At 35.8% G+C, this 16,335-nt stretch overlaps 8 protein-coding genes across 8 annotated transcripts; 5 read left to right on the forward strand and 3 right to left on the reverse strand.

Moving 5' to 3' along the window:
• The first annotated feature begins 2,085 nt into the window (after positions 1 to 2,085).
• On the forward strand, positions 2,086 to 2,607 carry LOC128952695 (E3 ubiquitin-protein ligase MARCHF3-like). The gene has a single exon (XM_054298127.1). The coding sequence runs from the start codon at positions 2,086 to 2,088 to the stop codon at positions 2,605 to 2,607; it is 522 nt and encodes a 173-aa protein (XP_054154102.1).
• Positions 2,608 to 3,126: 519 nt separating this feature from the next.
• LOC128952696 (probable serine/threonine-protein kinase DDB_G0283065) lies at positions 3,127 to 3,964 on the forward strand. The gene is made up of 2 exons (XM_054298128.1): positions 3,127 to 3,489; positions 3,552 to 3,964. The coding sequence occupies exons 1-2, from the start codon at positions 3,234 to 3,236 to the stop codon at positions 3,962 to 3,964; spliced, it is 669 nt and encodes a 222-aa protein (XP_054154103.1). The 5' UTR covers positions 3,127 to 3,233.
• Positions 3,965 to 4,126: 162 nt separating this feature from the next.
• On the forward strand, positions 4,127 to 4,790 carry LOC128952510 (uncharacterized). Its single transcript, XM_054297918.1, has 2 exons — positions 4,127 to 4,359; positions 4,594 to 4,790. The coding sequence occupies exons 1-2, from the start codon at positions 4,143 to 4,145 to the stop codon at positions 4,773 to 4,775; spliced, it is 399 nt and encodes a 132-aa protein (XP_054153893.1). The 5' UTR covers positions 4,127 to 4,142; the 3' UTR covers positions 4,776 to 4,790.
• A 666-nt stretch (positions 4,791 to 5,456) lies between these two features.
• On the forward strand, positions 5,457 to 7,247 carry LOC128951680 (probable ATP-dependent RNA helicase DDX28). The gene is made up of 5 exons (XM_054296929.1): positions 5,457 to 5,577; positions 5,677 to 6,171; positions 6,244 to 6,350; positions 6,407 to 6,901; positions 6,982 to 7,247. Exons 1-5 carry the CDS (start codon positions 5,556 to 5,558, stop codon positions 7,225 to 7,227), a joined length of 1,365 nt encoding a protein of 454 aa, XP_054152904.1. The 5' UTR covers positions 5,457 to 5,555; the 3' UTR covers positions 7,228 to 7,247.
• A 69-nt stretch (positions 7,248 to 7,316) lies between these two features.
• On the reverse strand, positions 7,317 to 8,675 carry LOC128952701 (tryptophan--tRNA ligase, mitochondrial-like). The gene is made up of 3 exons (XM_054298134.1): positions 8,595 to 8,675; positions 8,134 to 8,505; positions 7,317 to 8,051 (listed from the first exon to the last, which is right to left on the reverse strand). The coding sequence occupies exons 1-3, from the start codon at positions 8,673 to 8,675 to the stop codon at positions 7,353 to 7,355; spliced, it is 1,152 nt and encodes a 383-aa protein (XP_054154109.1). The 3' UTR covers positions 7,317 to 7,352.
• Positions 8,641 to 9,183, reverse strand: LOC128952270 (anaphase-promoting complex subunit 13-like). The gene has a single exon (XM_054297629.1). The coding sequence runs from the start codon at positions 9,026 to 9,028 to the stop codon at positions 8,780 to 8,782; it is 249 nt and encodes an 82-aa protein (XP_054153604.1). The 5' UTR covers positions 9,029 to 9,183; the 3' UTR covers positions 8,641 to 8,779.
• A 281-nt stretch (positions 9,184 to 9,464) lies between these two features.
• On the forward strand, positions 9,465 to 10,874 carry LOC128952996 (eukaryotic translation initiation factor 3 subunit K-like). Its single transcript, XM_054298479.1, has 4 exons — positions 9,465 to 9,694; positions 9,774 to 10,068; positions 10,408 to 10,474; positions 10,550 to 10,874. The coding sequence occupies exons 1-4, from the start codon at positions 9,642 to 9,644 to the stop codon at positions 10,807 to 10,809; spliced, it is 675 nt and encodes a 224-aa protein (XP_054154454.1). The 5' UTR covers positions 9,465 to 9,641; the 3' UTR covers positions 10,810 to 10,874.
• A 352-nt stretch (positions 10,875 to 11,226) lies between these two features.
• On the reverse strand, positions 11,227 to 16,228 carry LOC128951727 (probable phospholipid-transporting ATPase IIA). Its single transcript, XM_054296990.1, has 6 exons — positions 15,670 to 16,228; positions 14,051 to 14,793; positions 13,734 to 13,964; positions 13,087 to 13,662; positions 12,499 to 13,011; positions 11,227 to 12,416 (listed from the first exon to the last, which is right to left on the reverse strand). The coding sequence occupies exons 1-6, from the start codon at positions 16,074 to 16,076 to the stop codon at positions 11,227 to 11,229; spliced, it is 3,660 nt and encodes a 1,219-aa protein (XP_054152965.1). The 5' UTR covers positions 16,077 to 16,228.
• Positions 16,229 to 16,335: the final 107 nt, after the last annotated feature.

A 16,335-nucleotide genomic window follows, 5' to 3' on the forward strand; every position in this document is an offset into this window, starting at 1 on the left:
GATCGCTAGTATTGTTTGATTCAAGCATTTGATGGATAATTGCATCCCTTTTTATAGCCATTGATTTCAATACGTCTTTGCTGGACGTTTCTGCACCCGATTTAGTGGACCGAAGTTTTTGTAACTTTATCTCTATAAAAATATTTGAATAAATTGTTTGGAAAACAATTAAAGTAATTATTATTTATATATTAATTATTGATAATAATTATAATAATAACTAGTTTAACCCGCGCAACATGTATAGCCGTGCAATTCTTTTACTAATTTAAAAATATTTATCATTAGTAATTTGAATGAGACTTAATTTGTCTATACAACTACAACATAACCTAATGTAACAAAACTACTGAACCAATACACATTATTTCGTCTAAACTTTTGAGAATTTTTAGTTTTTATATATATTTAAATAATTTTAATAAAAATTGAAAATTTAATCATTTTTGCAAAAAAAATTTGTATTTGAAAAAAATTACAAAAAATAGCACTGGTAGTTAACCTCCCGGTGCCCTGTGACTTATACAATATAGCAAAATTGAGTAACATCTGTCTACCTGTTTCTAAAACCTACCTGGGCTCAATAAGCATTTAAAATTTCCCATAGAAATAACATTGCTTTCAATAAAAATTGAAAATTTTAACACAAATTGAAAATTTTAACACAAATTGAAAATTTTTGCATTTGAGAAAATTTTACAAAAATTTAGCACAGGTAGCTTACCTCCCGGTGCCCTGTGTCTCATATAATATAGCAAAATGTTATTACACAGCACCTGCCTACCTGTCCCTAAAATCTACCAGTGCTCAATAAACATTTAAAAATTTCCTATAGAAATAGCATTGCTTTGAATAAAAATAGAAAATTTTAATAAAAATAGAAAATTTTGCAAAAATTTAGCACAGGTAGATTACCTCCCGGTGCCCTGTGACTCATATAATATAGCAAAATGTTATTACACAGCACCTGCCTACCTGTCCCTAAAACCTACCTGAGCTCAATAAACGTTTTAAATTTTCCATAGAAATAACATTGCTTTAAATAAAAATTGAAAATATAACAATACATTTTTAGATTTGAATTAAAATATGGTTGTTGATGAAATGTGCACGGACAAAACTATTATCTTAAAGTGTTATCTTGATAATAAATACCCAATGATTGTATGTATTGTTGTGAATCGGGTAACGGTTTGATGCATTGATTTTCATTGACAGCTAGATTCGCTAGTCTAATGTGGGGTTTTGACTGAAAATTGTCAGCAAATTTAATATTATTATTATCATCAGCGGTATCGACGACAACGACATTATCGGCAGTGGCCAACAGTTTATTGTTATCATTCATAAACCATGGATCAGCTTTTTGTGGACACAGATCGTCTGTAGTGTTATTCATCACTATATGATTATTAATCAATCAATCTATTGGTGTGATTATAATAATTGTAATACAATTATTATTATTATTGTTTATAACTTTGGCTTAAATCTATATTATAGACAGCCAGCAAAAAAGTATTGTTTTTTAGGCAGTTATACATATATAAAATGTTAGTTTTATTATTAATTCTTATTTAGTTAGGTTAGTTTGGGATGGGTGTGAGGTTAGGAAGTGGTTGGGTGGGTGGGGGTGGGTTTGGGGCAAACAATTTTCTACTGGCTGTCTATAATATAGATTTGTTCCATAACTTTATATTACAGTTATTATAGCATTTATATAACAGTGTTTATATACTTGACATTTCAATACTATTTGTTTGTTATGTTTGTATATATTATAAGTCAAATACATTGCACTTTAAATAAATAAATTAGATATTAAATTACATTATATTAATAATATGTGTTGTTTTGTTTGTTATACAATAGCGCGAGCTATTTAAACATACATTTGAATTATACATTTAAATAAAACAAATTTAACGAAATTATTTTTTAAATATTTAAATTTTTATTTCTAATAATAATTAATTTCACACGTGATTTATACTGTAATTAAAAAAATTACTACTACTACTACTACTAATAATAATAATAATTAATAATCAAAATTATGTTTTTGTTATTAATCGCTAGTTTACTATGTCTTCGCCGTCGCTAAACAACAACAACAAGTGTCGGGTTTGTATGATAACTTCGGGTGAATTGCTAACTGTCTGCAGGTGTCGGTCCTGGAGTTTAGCACACAAACAGTGTCTCAAACATTATGTAAAACTAACGCTAAATCATTGTTGCGATGTTTGTGGCCATCAGTACGCAATCCGACGTCGGCCGATGAATATGGTTGATATGTTTGCCAATGAGCCGATCCAATTGGAAACACTGGTCGAAATTGCCAGCAAACTGTTGAATCTGATACACTGTTGGCTAATCGTACGGCTGGTCATAGCCCTCGCCGACAATACTGACCAATGGCTACAAGATTTTGTTGTATTTATTGTCTACAGTCGGCTCGCGTACATTGTCTACATATTCTTCCGGTTTGTGGCCACCATTGTCTGGCAGTACAGCCGCTACTGGCGGCCAAATAACTTTGTTATCGATTTTGTACCGATGATGGCAACCACTGATACTATCGCCACTGAATCGCCAACAACTCGTTGACCATCAGAAACCCAAATCACCGGTGTTTTGTCCAAACATTTTGTTTTTTTGCTTAAATTTAAAAATACCGACAATTATAATGTTAACCTAAAAAATAATAAATTTAATAATAATTTATTTCATTGATAATGACATAAATATCACATATAATTACTTAATATTTATAAACTTTTACACAAACTATTTTATAAAAATATTTATTTAATTTTTTGTTTGTTTGTTAAACTATTGATATACTGTATAATATAATTTAAATTGATTTAATTAATTGAATTAATTATTTCATATAAAATATATGAATGTAATAAATTATAATTATTAAAAAAATACTAAACATTGCGGCAAACTTTTAATAAACTTTTTAAAAAAAAATATTTTTAATGCATTGCAATGTTTTTATTATGTCATCTATTGGTTGATAACTAAAATATATTGCATTTAAAAAATACATAACAAATACATAACAAACATATGATTTGTTTGTTTTGGTTATAAAAACAAAAATAAAGTAATAATGAAAGTATTAAAAGTGTTATGAATTAATCAAATCATATGTTTGTTTGAATTATTTGACAACACATGCGGTGTTTGGGATAACAATAACAACAACAACAACACGACAATTGATGGCCAGTAGTAAACAGCGAAAGACAAGGACAGCAGCAGCGGCGGTACCGACAATAGTGGACAACAATAGTAACAGCGATCACCATATAATTGATGCCCAAATCAATGAACAGTTCAATACATTACAGCTGATCATCGATGATGACGATAATGATGGACACAATGTCATCATCAACAACAACAATAACACTACAGCCGTCAGCGGTGGACACAATCGGCCGCAACAACGACAACAACATCAGCAGCAAACAAATGGTCAGTTGTTGAGATCAGTTGTTTTTATGGATTCACTAATCGTTTGATCAATTGATGAATAGTAGCAATCAATAGCATATCATCGGGTGTGGTATCGATGGTCAACAACAATACCACTGCCGGCGCCGTCATCGACACTGAACTTCCCAATCAAATCAGTTACGGCTTTCTCGACGAATCCCTTGACAATACTGACTCGTCTTCGGTAAACTATACCGAACTGGACAGCAGTAATGAAAAATTGTTTTCAATTATATTTTTGAATGATTTGACAACACATGCGGTGTTCGGGACAAGAATAACAACAACACGACAATTGATGGCCAGTAGTAATCACCGGAAGACAAGGACAGCAGCAGCGGCGGTACCGACAATAGTGGACAACAATAGTAACAGCGATCACCATATAATTGATGCCCAAATCAATGAACAGTTCAATACATTACAGCTAATTATTAGAGTACAGTATTATTAATACATTTAATTATCGCGTTATTACTATTATTAATATTATTAGTATTAATTATAATTTAAAAATTTAAAAAATAATTTATTTAAACAGAAATCATTGATTAGATAACTACTAAAAAGTTGATTAATAAATAAATTGTTTTATTTTGTGTCTTAATTTGAAAACAATTGCCACACACGACATGATTATCACTATCGGTATCACTGTTTTGTTTGTTTACGCCGTAATTGTGACTATACTTATGGTCTATTATATGCTACGCGCGCGTGTGTCAGCCAATGTTACGGCTCCGGTAGCGGCTGTTGCCGATGCACCGGCCGATGAGGCACCGGCCGACGGTGGCGGTCCCGGGCAATTCAATGGTAACTGGTTTGTCCCTATGTTACCATTGTTTAACCGTAAGTCATACCATAAAAAACCTGTTTTTTTTTGTTTTTTAGGCTAAAAAAAGTATTGCTTTTTAAGCAGTTATACATATATAAAATGTTAGTTTTATTACTTAATTATTATTTAGTTACAGTTAGTTTGGGGGTGGGGTGAGGTTAGGGTGTGGTAGGGGTCAACTGGTTTTTTGGGTCAAATAATTTTTCTACTGGTTGTCTACTAATCTACATTTTTTCCCGTTTTTTTAGTGGACGATGTCCAGCCTGGTGGGAACAACTGGTCGCCACTGGAATCGGCTATGGAGCGGCTTATGTGGGACGCTATGCCCAACCAATCGGTGGCGCAGAGATCCCAGGCTATAGCCTTCCAGCTACTCCTAACTGGACACGAACGGACCGCCACTGCCGTCCGTAATCACCATTACCAGTGATATTATATATGTTTTGATGGATTGTTTTTTTGTTTTATTTGTTTTTGTTGTTTAGTAGACAGGTCTGGGCTAAAGCTTTTTAACAATTTTGCCCAAAAAAAATAGTATTTATTAAAGAAATATATTATTTTTCTATTATTAATTGTGTAATTTACTAGTTTTGTTGACAAATAAATGTTTAATGAAACAACAAAAAAGTTTTTTTTTTCATTTAAAACATTTGTCACAACTTTTATAATCACATTATTGATTGATTAATATTACTGTACAGTGAAATACATACCGGTTTATGTAATATACAGTACAATACAAACACATGTTTTAATATATAATAATTGAATTCATAAATGTTTGTAAACACAAAATGTTTGCCAAAAATATTAAATACAATCAATTGATTGTTAGGACGACTACTACTGTCACCGCCGGCGCGCCGCCGCMGCAACTAATCCGTTATCATCATTGTGTTTGTCCACCGCCGCGGCGACGGCCGCTAATATCGACCGATCGTTACCAGTCATTAAAGTACCGAAATATTTGCAATCGTGTCTTAATGATGTCCGACATCGTGAAGATAAACGTACGAAACAGTGGCGCAAAACATCACAACAGCCGWCAKCGGCGGCGACGACAACGACTACCGCCGCCRCCACTAACCAGAAACCATCGGCYGGTGATCGTAGAGTKTGTGTCATAAGCTCGWCAACAGACAAGTCGTTTAATCACCATTTGAATCAACAGTACCGACAAAATAGTGTACCATTAATAAGCAAACTGTGGATGAATGGCAACAAAACTAACGGTAAGTCGTCTCTGTTCTGTGACACCCGTTGGTCAGTATAAAACATCGGTAGCCGAACACTAAACTAAATGTCTTGTGTTTTTTGTTGTTAACTAATAGGACAACGGATGCGATTTCACGCCTACGAACAAAATCCGTCGCCAATTGTCAAACAATTATCGGACGAGTTGGTCACCTTCGGGTCGCTAGGATTGAGCGAAACTGTGTGCGAWGCYATCGAGTCGATGGCCATTACAGAGCCGACAGCTATTCAACGGGCAACCATACCGTTGGTATTGACRMACCGGAACGTTGTGTGTTCGGCCGAGACGGCCAGCGGCAAAACGCTGGCCTATTTGGCTCCAGTTATCCAAATGATTCGCGCAACCAAAGAGCAAACCGGTGACGATAGCAATCAGCGGACACCGCGCGGTCTGGTTGTTGTGCCCTCTCGTGAATTGGCCCAACAAGTGGGACAAGTGGCCCAACAGATGGGCGCCTACTGCGGTGTCGGTGTGGCCGTTATGATGGGCGGTCAGCCAAAACATATGACTCACTCGGGAATGGATTTAATCATATCGACTATCGGTTTGGTTCGGCCGATGTTTGAGAGAAGTTTGTATTTCAGTCATATCTTAAAAKTATATTAYTTTACTGATGATTACGSGKTTATTGTTTTACTTTTAGATATCTATTCATTCAAATGGCTAAACCATTTGGTGATMGATGAAAGCGATACATTGTTTGACGATACGTTTGGTAGCGATATCTTAGACATATTGGCCAATGTTATGGTTTGTATTACAGAAACAAAGAKACAAAAAATTATCATWTTTTTTGCATTTGATAGGTGAGAGACAATGACAACAAAACTGACAGTGATAATGAAGAACATTATTCATCTGATGGACCACCGGAACCGCCAATTGGTACCCAATTGATGTGTGTAAGTGCAACATTGCCGACAAATTTACCGCAAACACTGGGAAAGATGGTCGACATTGACGCAAACATTGATCGTATATCTACTCAACGATTGCATCATATTATGCCACACGTGCGACAAGACTTTTATCGGCTACATAAATACGATCGCGACTTGAAACTCATCGAACTGGTCAAGAAAGATGTCCGCGACGGCCGGCCGTTAATGATATTCACCAATCGATCGGATGCCAGCAATTGGGTCTATCATTATCTCAATGAAAATGGTGTTCAATGTCTTCGACTTAATGCCGAACTATCAGATGATGAACGTATCGATCAGTTCGAACGGTTTCAAAGAGGTGACTGTAATGTTATTTCGTGTACCGATTTGGCCTCAAGAGGTTTGGATACCGTACGGGTAAGATATTTGACTAAAAAAATATTTAAAACGTTTTATTGGATTTAGGAACTGATCCGATATTTAACATATTTCTTAAGGTACGCCATGTAATCAACTTTGATTGTCCACGTTATGTATCTGATTATATTCACCGATCGGGACGTACGGGTCGTTTAGGTGTCAACGGGCAGTGTCTGGTCAGTACGTTTGTGTCGTTTAAGCCCGATATCTATATGTTACAGAAACTAGAGTACGCCCTACGGGTAAACAGTCCCATTGAATCGGTCGATGCAAACATTAAACAACAATTAACTAATAAGTTATCAGTTAGAAAGTACCAGTAGTTTATATATAYTATAAATTAACATAACATACAGTATAACTATACGCATACAATCGTAATTATATGTAAAAATTTTATTATTATTACCGGTAATTAATTATATATATATATAAAATAATCTATATATCAAACAGTATCGACATTAATACGTGAATTAAATTGTGAATTAAAAGCACCGAAACCGATGGCATCGTTGACCTCAGCCATTGTTTGTTCGGCAATAAGCATGGCTTGTATGCGGCCATCGATGAGCACTTGTTCGATATACAGTTCGTCGGCCATTAGTCTTAAGATATTGTCACGAATTGGTCGCAAATGTTCGACAATTAAATCGCTTAAAACTTGTTTGAATTCAGCGGTATTTTTGCCGACATTTTCGYTGCAAACTTGTTCGGGTGTTAAGCCAGTGACTAATGAATAAATGGTTACCAAATTACTAACTCCGGGCCTATTTTGCGGATCAAACGTCACTTCCGATGTCATATCGGTAATAGCTTTACGTATTTTCAMTCGGATTTCATCCGCGCTATCGGTTATCTCTATTCTTGACTTATCGTTTGCTTCCGATTTGGACATCTTTTTGTCGATTGATCTCAAACTACGTATACGACCCGTCATTTGCGGRCTTATGGCTATCGGATCGGGAAATCCAGTGCCAAACGTTGTGTTAAACTTTTGGATYAAATGTCGGGCAAAATTCAAATGTGGTAATTGGTCATCGCCGACGGGAACTGCGTTTGACTTGAATAGTAGAATATCTGCCACTTGAAGGACAGGATATAAGTATAGACCTAATGGTATCTCTTTCATGCCTTCRGTTTTGTCCTGAAAAATAATCGATAAATAAGTTACGATTAGATCTATAGAGAGAGAGAGAKAGAACTGGTAGCCAATARWCAAACCTCACCTTAAACTGYGGGAATCGAAACAACTGCGGCATTGTTACCAAAGTGGACAAAATCCAACATAGCTGGCCATGATATGGGACATCTGATTGCCGATAGAGAAGCGATCGTTTTGGATCGACACCGCAACCGATAAGTGTGGCCACCATTGACTTGATATTGTCGCGCATAAGCTGCTGGTCGGTAATGGTGGTCATGGCATGCAAATCGGCTATACAGTAAACGGTTCKCGAAACTTGTTGGTCAGTTTGAAAGCCAATCCATTGGCGAATWGCGCCGAAATAGTTGCCCAAATGTAGTGAACCGGTTGGCTGTATAGCCGAATAGATACTCAAACCGGTGGCCGACGRTGWCGTTGATGAMGASGACRAATGCTAAATGTATAAGACATGGACTAAATCACGTCAATCTCTTCTTCAAGCCGACGTCGGCACCGATGACACGATTGTTACTTACCCTTAACGGACACACATTGTCGATACCYGTCGACTAAGACATTTTGTTGTTGTCTTAATCGGCGACACAACGATCGGTAWAACAACATTTTTTTTTGAGGACACAGATAAATGTCTTTTAATGTCTTTATTCAAAACGCAATATATTTTACAAAACAAATGACGACAAAACACGTGCTGTTGTTGTTGTCAATCAATTGCCGTTCGCGTGACTATTATTATTATTRTTGTCACGACTAGTAATACGATTCAGTGCCAGATCTGTCCACTTRAGCTCCAGATCTTTTAATGTCTCATTTGGATTRCCRTTATCCGGTTCGGGATCGGGTAATTGCATGACCGGTACGGCAATGTCTTCCGATGGCAAYTGTTTCATATCTTCTCGCCATTGTTTGTCCACTAATTGCAATAGACGGCCGTCCCGTTGCAATTGGCTGTCCATTTGTGTGTGGCTTCGGCTAAACACCAGTTGACCAGTGGCTATACCARTCAATCAATCGGGTGGTCACACAAAAAAAAACGGGTCAACACTGTATTGTTAGTGTTGTTTGGAGACCAACGTTATTGATGTCATATACAGTATAACTCATGCATACAAACAGTGATAACAGATGACCGCTTAGTTTGTAATGTTTTTTGCCGGACATCTGGAAACATAAAATATTAGGAAATTTAAAAAAAAAAATAATTACAAAAAAATTACTTATATTTTTTTAATTTAAAAAAATATAATTTATAGTCAAACAATGTTAGAAAATTTTTTTAGTTATTTAATTAAGAAAATAATTATATTTAAAATATTTTTGTTTTTGAGTTTTGCATAAGTAATTCCTCTATATTTCTATGTATGTATGTGTTAACCATACAAATTGAATGGTCACGTGGTTTCCTATTTTCTACACTATATGTCGTGCTATTCATCCATACATTCAGTCAGTCATTCAATCATTCATTCATTAGACACACACAACACGTGTCCGCACATGTCTTAAAAGACAATTGATTTGATCACTGGTTAAGACACACACACAGACAGACACCGGAAACAGTAAACGATGGCCGAAGAAATGCAGCCCAAGATTAAGCAAATGCTTCGGGGAATTGACCGGTAAGTTAGTCCTCCACCACCACATCACACGACGACAAACTGATCCCACAATTGTCGGCACATTTTTTTTACCATTTAGTTACAATCCGGACAACTTGGAAGAACTGGAGTTTTATATCGATCGGCAATCGGAGGACAACTACTACGATATTGAGGCCAATCTGGCCGTCTTGAAGTTGTATCAGTTTAATCCGAAAGAGACGAAAAAGACAACAGTCGTGAAGATATTGTTGAAGGCGTTGACGGCACTGCCGAACACTGATTTTGTTCTTTGCAAATGTCTGATCGATAGCCAGCTGTTGGAAGACGACACCATCAAAGGGATACAACGGTTGCATGAATTGCTTGAAACGTGTCATTTTGAAGTTTTCTGGGTATATAAGCGCTTCTCTAGTATTTTTCATACCTTTCCCCCCCATCCTTTCGGGTCCAATTCAAATGATTTTACAATGAAAGTCAATTTCAGACGTTTTGTAAGATTTTCGCTTTTGGACTAAACTAATTGGACACTTATTTTTCTCCAAATATCTTATGACAATTGACTTATAATAAGATATTTTGTGTTAAGTGTTACAGATTTTGTTGTTTGTTTAATAAAAAAAACCCCAATTGATTTCATGTGATATATCTATTACCATAAATCAAGCGATAGTTTTTAATAATGATTTTCTTTCTCTTCTTATTCTTCGATTGGTTTTTCACCACCAAAACAGAAGGAACTATTGGAAAATCCATTGCTGTACAAAGGGATCGTCGGATTTGAGGACTCTATTCGCAAATGTATGTATCAATCAAATGTGATAATCAAATGAAAGATTAATTTGTATTTAATTTTTTTGTTGTTTAAATACCCAGTCATTTGTCACGTCATTCAAATCACATACCAGACCATCAAGAAGACGTCGCTGAGCGTACTGTTGGGCGATTTGGCTGACAATGACCTGAAACATTGGATGTCGGTAATGGGCTGGAAAGACGGCGGTATCGGTGACAATGAAGAAGCGGAAAAGGGTTTAGTGTTTGTTACCAATCAGGAAGAGAACATCAAGACTAAGAATATCACCGAAAAGATTGATCTCGAAAATGTAGCCCAAGTTATAGCCGCATATCGATGAATGAAAGTTTGAATGAGAGTTTGTGTGTGTATTATATAAACAAAAATTAATGTATAAAAACAATAATTTAATTAAACTATTTTTAAAAAACATAATTTTTAATTGTTTCATAATTTATTTTTTAAATATCCATTATATTAGATAATCATATCAAATATATTGATTAATAAACATTTTTAAATAATTAAATAACAATATTATTATTATATATACCTATAATAGAGATTTAGTCTATTATATTATTCAGAGATTTAGTGATTTTTGATTTTTTTAGATAAAAATAAATATTTTTTTAATTACTAAAAAACTAATGGAATTATAATAATAATAATAATTAGAGGAAAAAACAAATGAAATGATTTTTATATAAAAAAACATTTGATTAAAAAAAAGTTAAATAAAAATATTAGGTTTTTTTTAGGTAAGCTTTGAATGACTGGGCGGTGCAATCTTTCGGTGAACAAACTTCAGGATATAGAGTGGTAGACACGACACTACCGTCAATAGTGTCACTTTCCATAGGAAGGCACGCGTTTGGATAAATTTTTCATCGAAATATTGCGGTGCGACTATCAGTGTCAATAGATAGGTGGATAGGGAGATCAGTTCGGCCACAATCATCATCCAATGCCAGGTGCGTACGGTTAGGGCCAGCATCAGTAGTTCGGTTAGTATGACAGCCGTGAACGTAATGGCCACTACATGGATGAATTCGTCGTTGAACAGTAGCATTGCACCGTACATAATGACACCGCCCTGATATATACTGATGAGTACCCAAATGAAGAATGTCTTGTAGCTGAGGGAACGGCCTTTCATTAGTTTGTAGAGTTCCGGATAACGCATGACTAGTCGGGGCGATACATCCTTGTCTAATACGATACTGAATACGGGAAACATTGTGTAGATTGTGGCGTAACCGATCATTAAGAAACCCTGGTATAAGGCAACGGATGCAAAGTAAAAGACTGACGAAAAGATGGCCTGAAGTGTACTGATTATGAGTCCCCGGTGTATAATAAACTGACTTAAAGTAGCCGATCGTTTATAACTGTAACGGCCGTGCAATAGTATCAAGCGATAGATATGACTAAATTGAAGTATTGAAAAATCGGCCGCAAGTGATGCCTGTTGTCCTTCTTTGCCGACAATACCCACACCAACATCGGCCGTCTGTATCATTGATACATCATTGCCGCCATCGCCGACCGCAAGTGTACGTTTACCGGTACGATTTTGGATCAGTTTGACTACTTCGGCTTTCTGTGTTGGCGAACATCGGCAACAAACCACTGCCGGGCACTGACAGGCCAGTTCCATAAACTCTGTCGAATAGAATTTCATACATAGTTCGAGATCTTCGCCCCGAATAATCAACGGACAGTCGGATTTTCGGTGAAAATTGTTTAGTTCGAGATGTGCTTCTGTTCGGCTTTTGACCGGTCGAAATACATAGAATTCTTGCATCTTTTTGACCAACTGTGACGACTTGGCTATACTGATAGCTGTTTCCAGTTTATCGCCGGTCAACATCCAGAGCTTAATACCAGCGTCTTGTAGTCCTTTCAATGTTGTGGCCACACCTTCCTGTAGTCGATCTTCAACTCCTGATTTATTTATTATTTTTTTTAAAGTTAATAACATTATACCCGTATATATAAAAAAAATCATAGACAACAACACACATACCGGTTAGTCCAAGGAGTTCCAAATCTTTTTCAAGATTAGCCAATACGGCGCTTATCTTAGCATTTCTGTCACTCATTGAACATTTCGCTTGACTATAGCGAACCTCAAACTCGGCGTACTGTTCCTCACTCAAGGTCTTCTTTGCCACTACAAGAGTCCGGAGACCATTGCGTGCCATAGTATCGCACTGTTCCTGAAGCCAATCGCTATAGACAATAATCGTCGACATAACAGTATCGGCGCCTTTCAATAGAAACATTATTTCGTTTGATTTGTGGTCTCTGACAATGATTCCCATTCGTTTGGTTTCCGAACTGAACGGAAATATCTGAAGAATATCGAAACCGATTATAGTGCCGACAGGATTACGTAATTTCATAGTAGTCAGGTCACGGTAGACCAGTGCCAAACCCATCTTTTCGGTCCACTGTACCAGTGCTACCTCATCGGGACTGGAGGCCTGATAGGTGATACCTCTCTGTAACATTGGTATCGATACAGTATCTGCTGAATCTGGCAATTATCGGATCAATAATATTAATAATTTAATTAAAACTACAACTATTGTTGAATTAATTTTAGATTTACCAATCGGTGGTTTCGATACATCATTGCTGTCAAAAAAAGGATTGGATCCATTATCATAGGAAGGGGTGACATTGTGACACAGGGCAATGGCCAGTACGGTTTGCTGGACACGTATAACACTGTCCCGATCAACTTCGTACGAATCAATACGGGCGTGTCGCTGATGAAATTGGCGTTGTCTGGGATCGAAACTAATAGTACTGGTCGTCGAACTGTCACGTTTGTGGGTCTGATAGTTGGCAGCCGTTTGCGGTGCATATGATAAGCGCAATAGTGCGGCTAATTCATCGAAATATTCGGGTCCGTAGGATATCTTTCCCAAATGTATTTTCTTGAATACCATTTCGTTACGGGTCAGTGTTCCCGTCTTATCGGTTAACAAATAGGAAATACGTCCCAAATCTTCGGGTATGGTTGTGGTCCGGACCAATGTTCCCGGTATATCCATATCTCGTTGGATCATATATGAGTAGACTACTCGTCCCATTTCCAGATTAACACGCAAACTAATTGGTATAATATAGGAAAATAATAGGACAAATCGGAACCAGTATCTATACCAGGGACCGTTAAACCCTATATATGTTTGAATTAATAAAATAAAATTTTAATAATAATAATAAAACACAAATATTATCAAACCATACCTTTAAGGCATATCATAGCTAACGCCAATAAGACAACCGCTGCAAACAACACTTTTGTGATTGAGTTGACCTCGTAGTCGAGTAAACCGACTTTACTTCGGGGCTCATTGTTGTTCATCATTGACCGGGTCTCGGGTCCCGTATATATCACAATACCAATTGCAGTACCAGACGCTATCACTGTGTTGGCCCACAATGTGTTTTCAATGTTCAACGAAATCTCTTTATTCCCTAATTAATTCAAATGAAATAAAAAAAATGCAAATGTTATTCAAATGATACTAATAAATACCGGTATATGTGTTATCAATAAATACCCGAATCTACAGTAAATTTTCCGGTAAAGCTATGAATGTCACGGCGGGGCTCTTCGGCATCAATATAGGCGTCTAAACTAAATAGATTGTCATCGCAATCAAGTGTCTGAGTGGCCGATACGGCGAGTCTAAGTTTCCAATCGGTTTCACCATCCAATTGGTCAGTTCGTACAAAACAGGCCCCATTTTTCTCGCTGGTCCTCAAGAAAACCATATCTGCCGGCACCCTCTGATCCTTTGAGACCACTATCAGATCGCCGACTTTAATACGTGAACTATGTATGGCTAGGGGTCCGTCGCGGGTCAGCTTCTGATACAACTGACAGTTGACAGCTTTGTCGCGTTTGAACCGCAATATATCATCGACAGCTTCGCGTATGAGTGTCACTCCGAGGACAAACCCCAGGGGTGCCCAATAGGTATAGATATAGCCGACTTTCAGTGAGGGTATAAACTGAGAACAGGCCATCAACAGAAAGTATAGATTTAGGAAAAACTTGAACTGATTGAACAAAACGATTGGCAGAAATGTCAATATATTGTATTTCTGGTTTCGGATGATATTTGCCGGAAACGATGTCTGTTTTGTCCGATCGTTGAACATATCGGATCCGCGGACATAAACTGTTCGCGGTTTTAGTTGTTTTTTACCAAATAATAAGCGAACCATTGCTGACATACAAATGCTAACCGATTGACACAAACAACAGTAAACCGATTGCTTTCGGCGGCTCCTCCTCTTACTGGTGGTGATAATGGTTCAGAAATGACAATAAAATTTTAAAAAAATATATAATTACTAAAAAAAATTAAAATCAGTTGTTTATCAATACTAATAAAATATGGAAAAACATTTCTATATAAAAAATAAATAAATATGATATCATATATCACACATAAAACTATTTATCTAATTAATTGTGTTAACTAATAGTGATTTTGCAGATATTTTTGATTTATATAATTATAATACTGTATTACTGTATTATTATTACTAGTGATTGCAAACCAATGCATTAAATAAGTTAATACTACTGTAACCTTATATTTACATATGTATATCAAATGTGTGTGTAATGTAATGTCTATCAAAAAATCAACAATAATTGACAAACAAATTTCATATCTATTATATATCGTATGATTATTTATAACAAAAATATTTTTATTTAAATATGTATATCATATTTATAAACATCAAAATTATTGTTTTAGTTTTAGTTCAATGATATCATATATACCGTATGTATAAGCAATGATTTTGGTGTAAACATTATTGACAACAAAAAAAACTATTATTATTATATTACCATTTCTTATACAGTATTATAATATGATATATTAAATGTATGCAATTTGTGGAGTAATAATAAAATTTAAAATACATAAATTAATATCAATAATGATATAATAAATATCACTTAATTGGCGAGAAATTCAATGGTCATAACTGATAATTCAGTGCTCTCTCTCTCTCTCTCTCTCTGTCTGTCTATCTATGAATCAATTGATCCCATCTCTCTCTCTCTCTCTGTCTATCTATGAATCAATTGTTTCAAACTCTCTCTCTCTCTCTCTGTCTATCTATCTTTGAATCAATTGTTTAAAAAATCTCTAACCTCTTGATGGCTAAACTGTTGCCTGTCTTGAGAAGCGAATCCGATTCTGTAGACTCAATGGCTGACTCTTCGTCGTCGTCGTCCGATTGGTCGGCGATTAACTTCAAACGGCGTTTAGTAGTAGAAGTATTATCTTCGTTATGGTTGTCGATGTCTTCCTCGTCGTTGACGTCCTCGTCGTCGTCGACGGCAATCAATACAGCAGTTCTTGTAGTAGTATTGTTATCACTAGCAGTAGTCCTCTTCGTCGTTGTCGTCGTCGTCCTCCTAGTCGTCGACCACTTGTTTAACGGCTCACTAATGGTTACACGTTTTTGGGATCTGTTTTGAGGATTTGGATTATTAATAAATCGTCGGCTATTGTTGTCTTCAGATGATGTTGTTGTTGTTGACGACATTAAAGACATTATTATTACAATTATCACTAGTTATTACCGCAGAGGAGGAGAAGGATATGATGGACACAACAAAACAAACAATCATTTGCATCATTATATACTGTAGTCAATGGATATAATGGTTATTATTATAAGTAAACAACAAATTTTTTGATCACATATTATATATGATATACTAATATATATCAGATAAACAGCTAATGGGTTGTTATGTTTTAGCGATTAGTTATAATCTATTAAATTAATAGTTATATTAAATAAATATATT

The sequence above is a fragment of the Oppia nitens genome, unplaced genomic scaffold (genome assembly GCF_028296485.1).
Source record: "Oppia nitens isolate AA-2021 unplaced genomic scaffold, nextdenovo-longstitch-racon4-pilon3 scaffold1_pilon_pilon_pilon, whole genome shotgun sequence".
NCBI lineage: Eukaryota > Metazoa > Arthropoda > Arachnida > Sarcoptiformes > Oppiidae > Oppia > Oppia nitens.

What these genes read in the sequence shown, in the direction of transcription:
- LOC128952695 (XM_054298127.1), top strand. Translation starts at nt 2,086, where the DNA reads ATGTCTTCGCCGTCGCTAAACAACAACAACAAGTGTCGGGTTTGTATG.
- LOC128952696 (XM_054298128.1), top strand. Translation starts at nt 3,234, where the DNA reads ATGGCCAGTAGTAAACAGCGAAAGACAAGGACAGCAGCAGCGGCGGTA. An exon ending in ACATCAGCAGCAAACAAATG is followed by an intron (nt 3,490 to 3,551) that starts GTCAGTTGTTGA and finishes ATTGATGAATAG; the next exon opens with TAGCAATCAATAGCATATCA.
- LOC128952510 (XM_054297918.1), top strand. Translation starts at nt 4,143, where the DNA reads ATGATTATCACTATCGGTATCACTGTTTTGTTTGTTTACGCCGTAATT. An exon ending in TATGTTACCATTGTTTAACC is followed by an intron (nt 4,360 to 4,593) that starts GTAAGTCATACC and finishes CCGTTTTTTTAG; the next exon opens with TGGACGATGTCCAGCCTGGT.
- LOC128952996 (XM_054298479.1), top strand. Translation starts at nt 9,642, where the DNA reads ATGGCCGAAGAAATGCAGCCCAAGATTAAGCAAATGCTTCGGGGAATT. An exon ending in ATGCTTCGGGGAATTGACCG is followed by an intron (nt 9,695 to 9,773) that starts GTAAGTTAGTCC and finishes TTTACCATTTAG; the next exon opens with TTACAATCCGGACAACTTGG. An exon ending in GTCATTTTGAAGTTTTCTGG is followed by an intron (nt 10,069 to 10,407) that starts GTATATAAGCGC and finishes CCACCAAAACAG; the next exon opens with AAGGAACTATTGGAAAATCC.
- LOC128951727 (XM_054296990.1), bottom strand. Translation starts at nt 16,076, where the DNA reads ATGTCTTTAATGTCGTCAACAACAACAACATCATCTGAAGACAACAAT. An exon ending in AAAATTTACTGTAGATTCGG is followed by an intron (nt 13,965 to 14,050) that starts GTATTTATTGAT and finishes TGAATTAATTAG; the next exon opens with GGAATAAAGAGATTTCGTTG. An exon ending in AGCTATGATATGCCTTAAAG is followed by an intron (nt 13,663 to 13,733) that starts GTATGGTTTGAT and finishes AAACATATATAG; the next exon opens with GGTTTAACGGTCCCTGGTAT.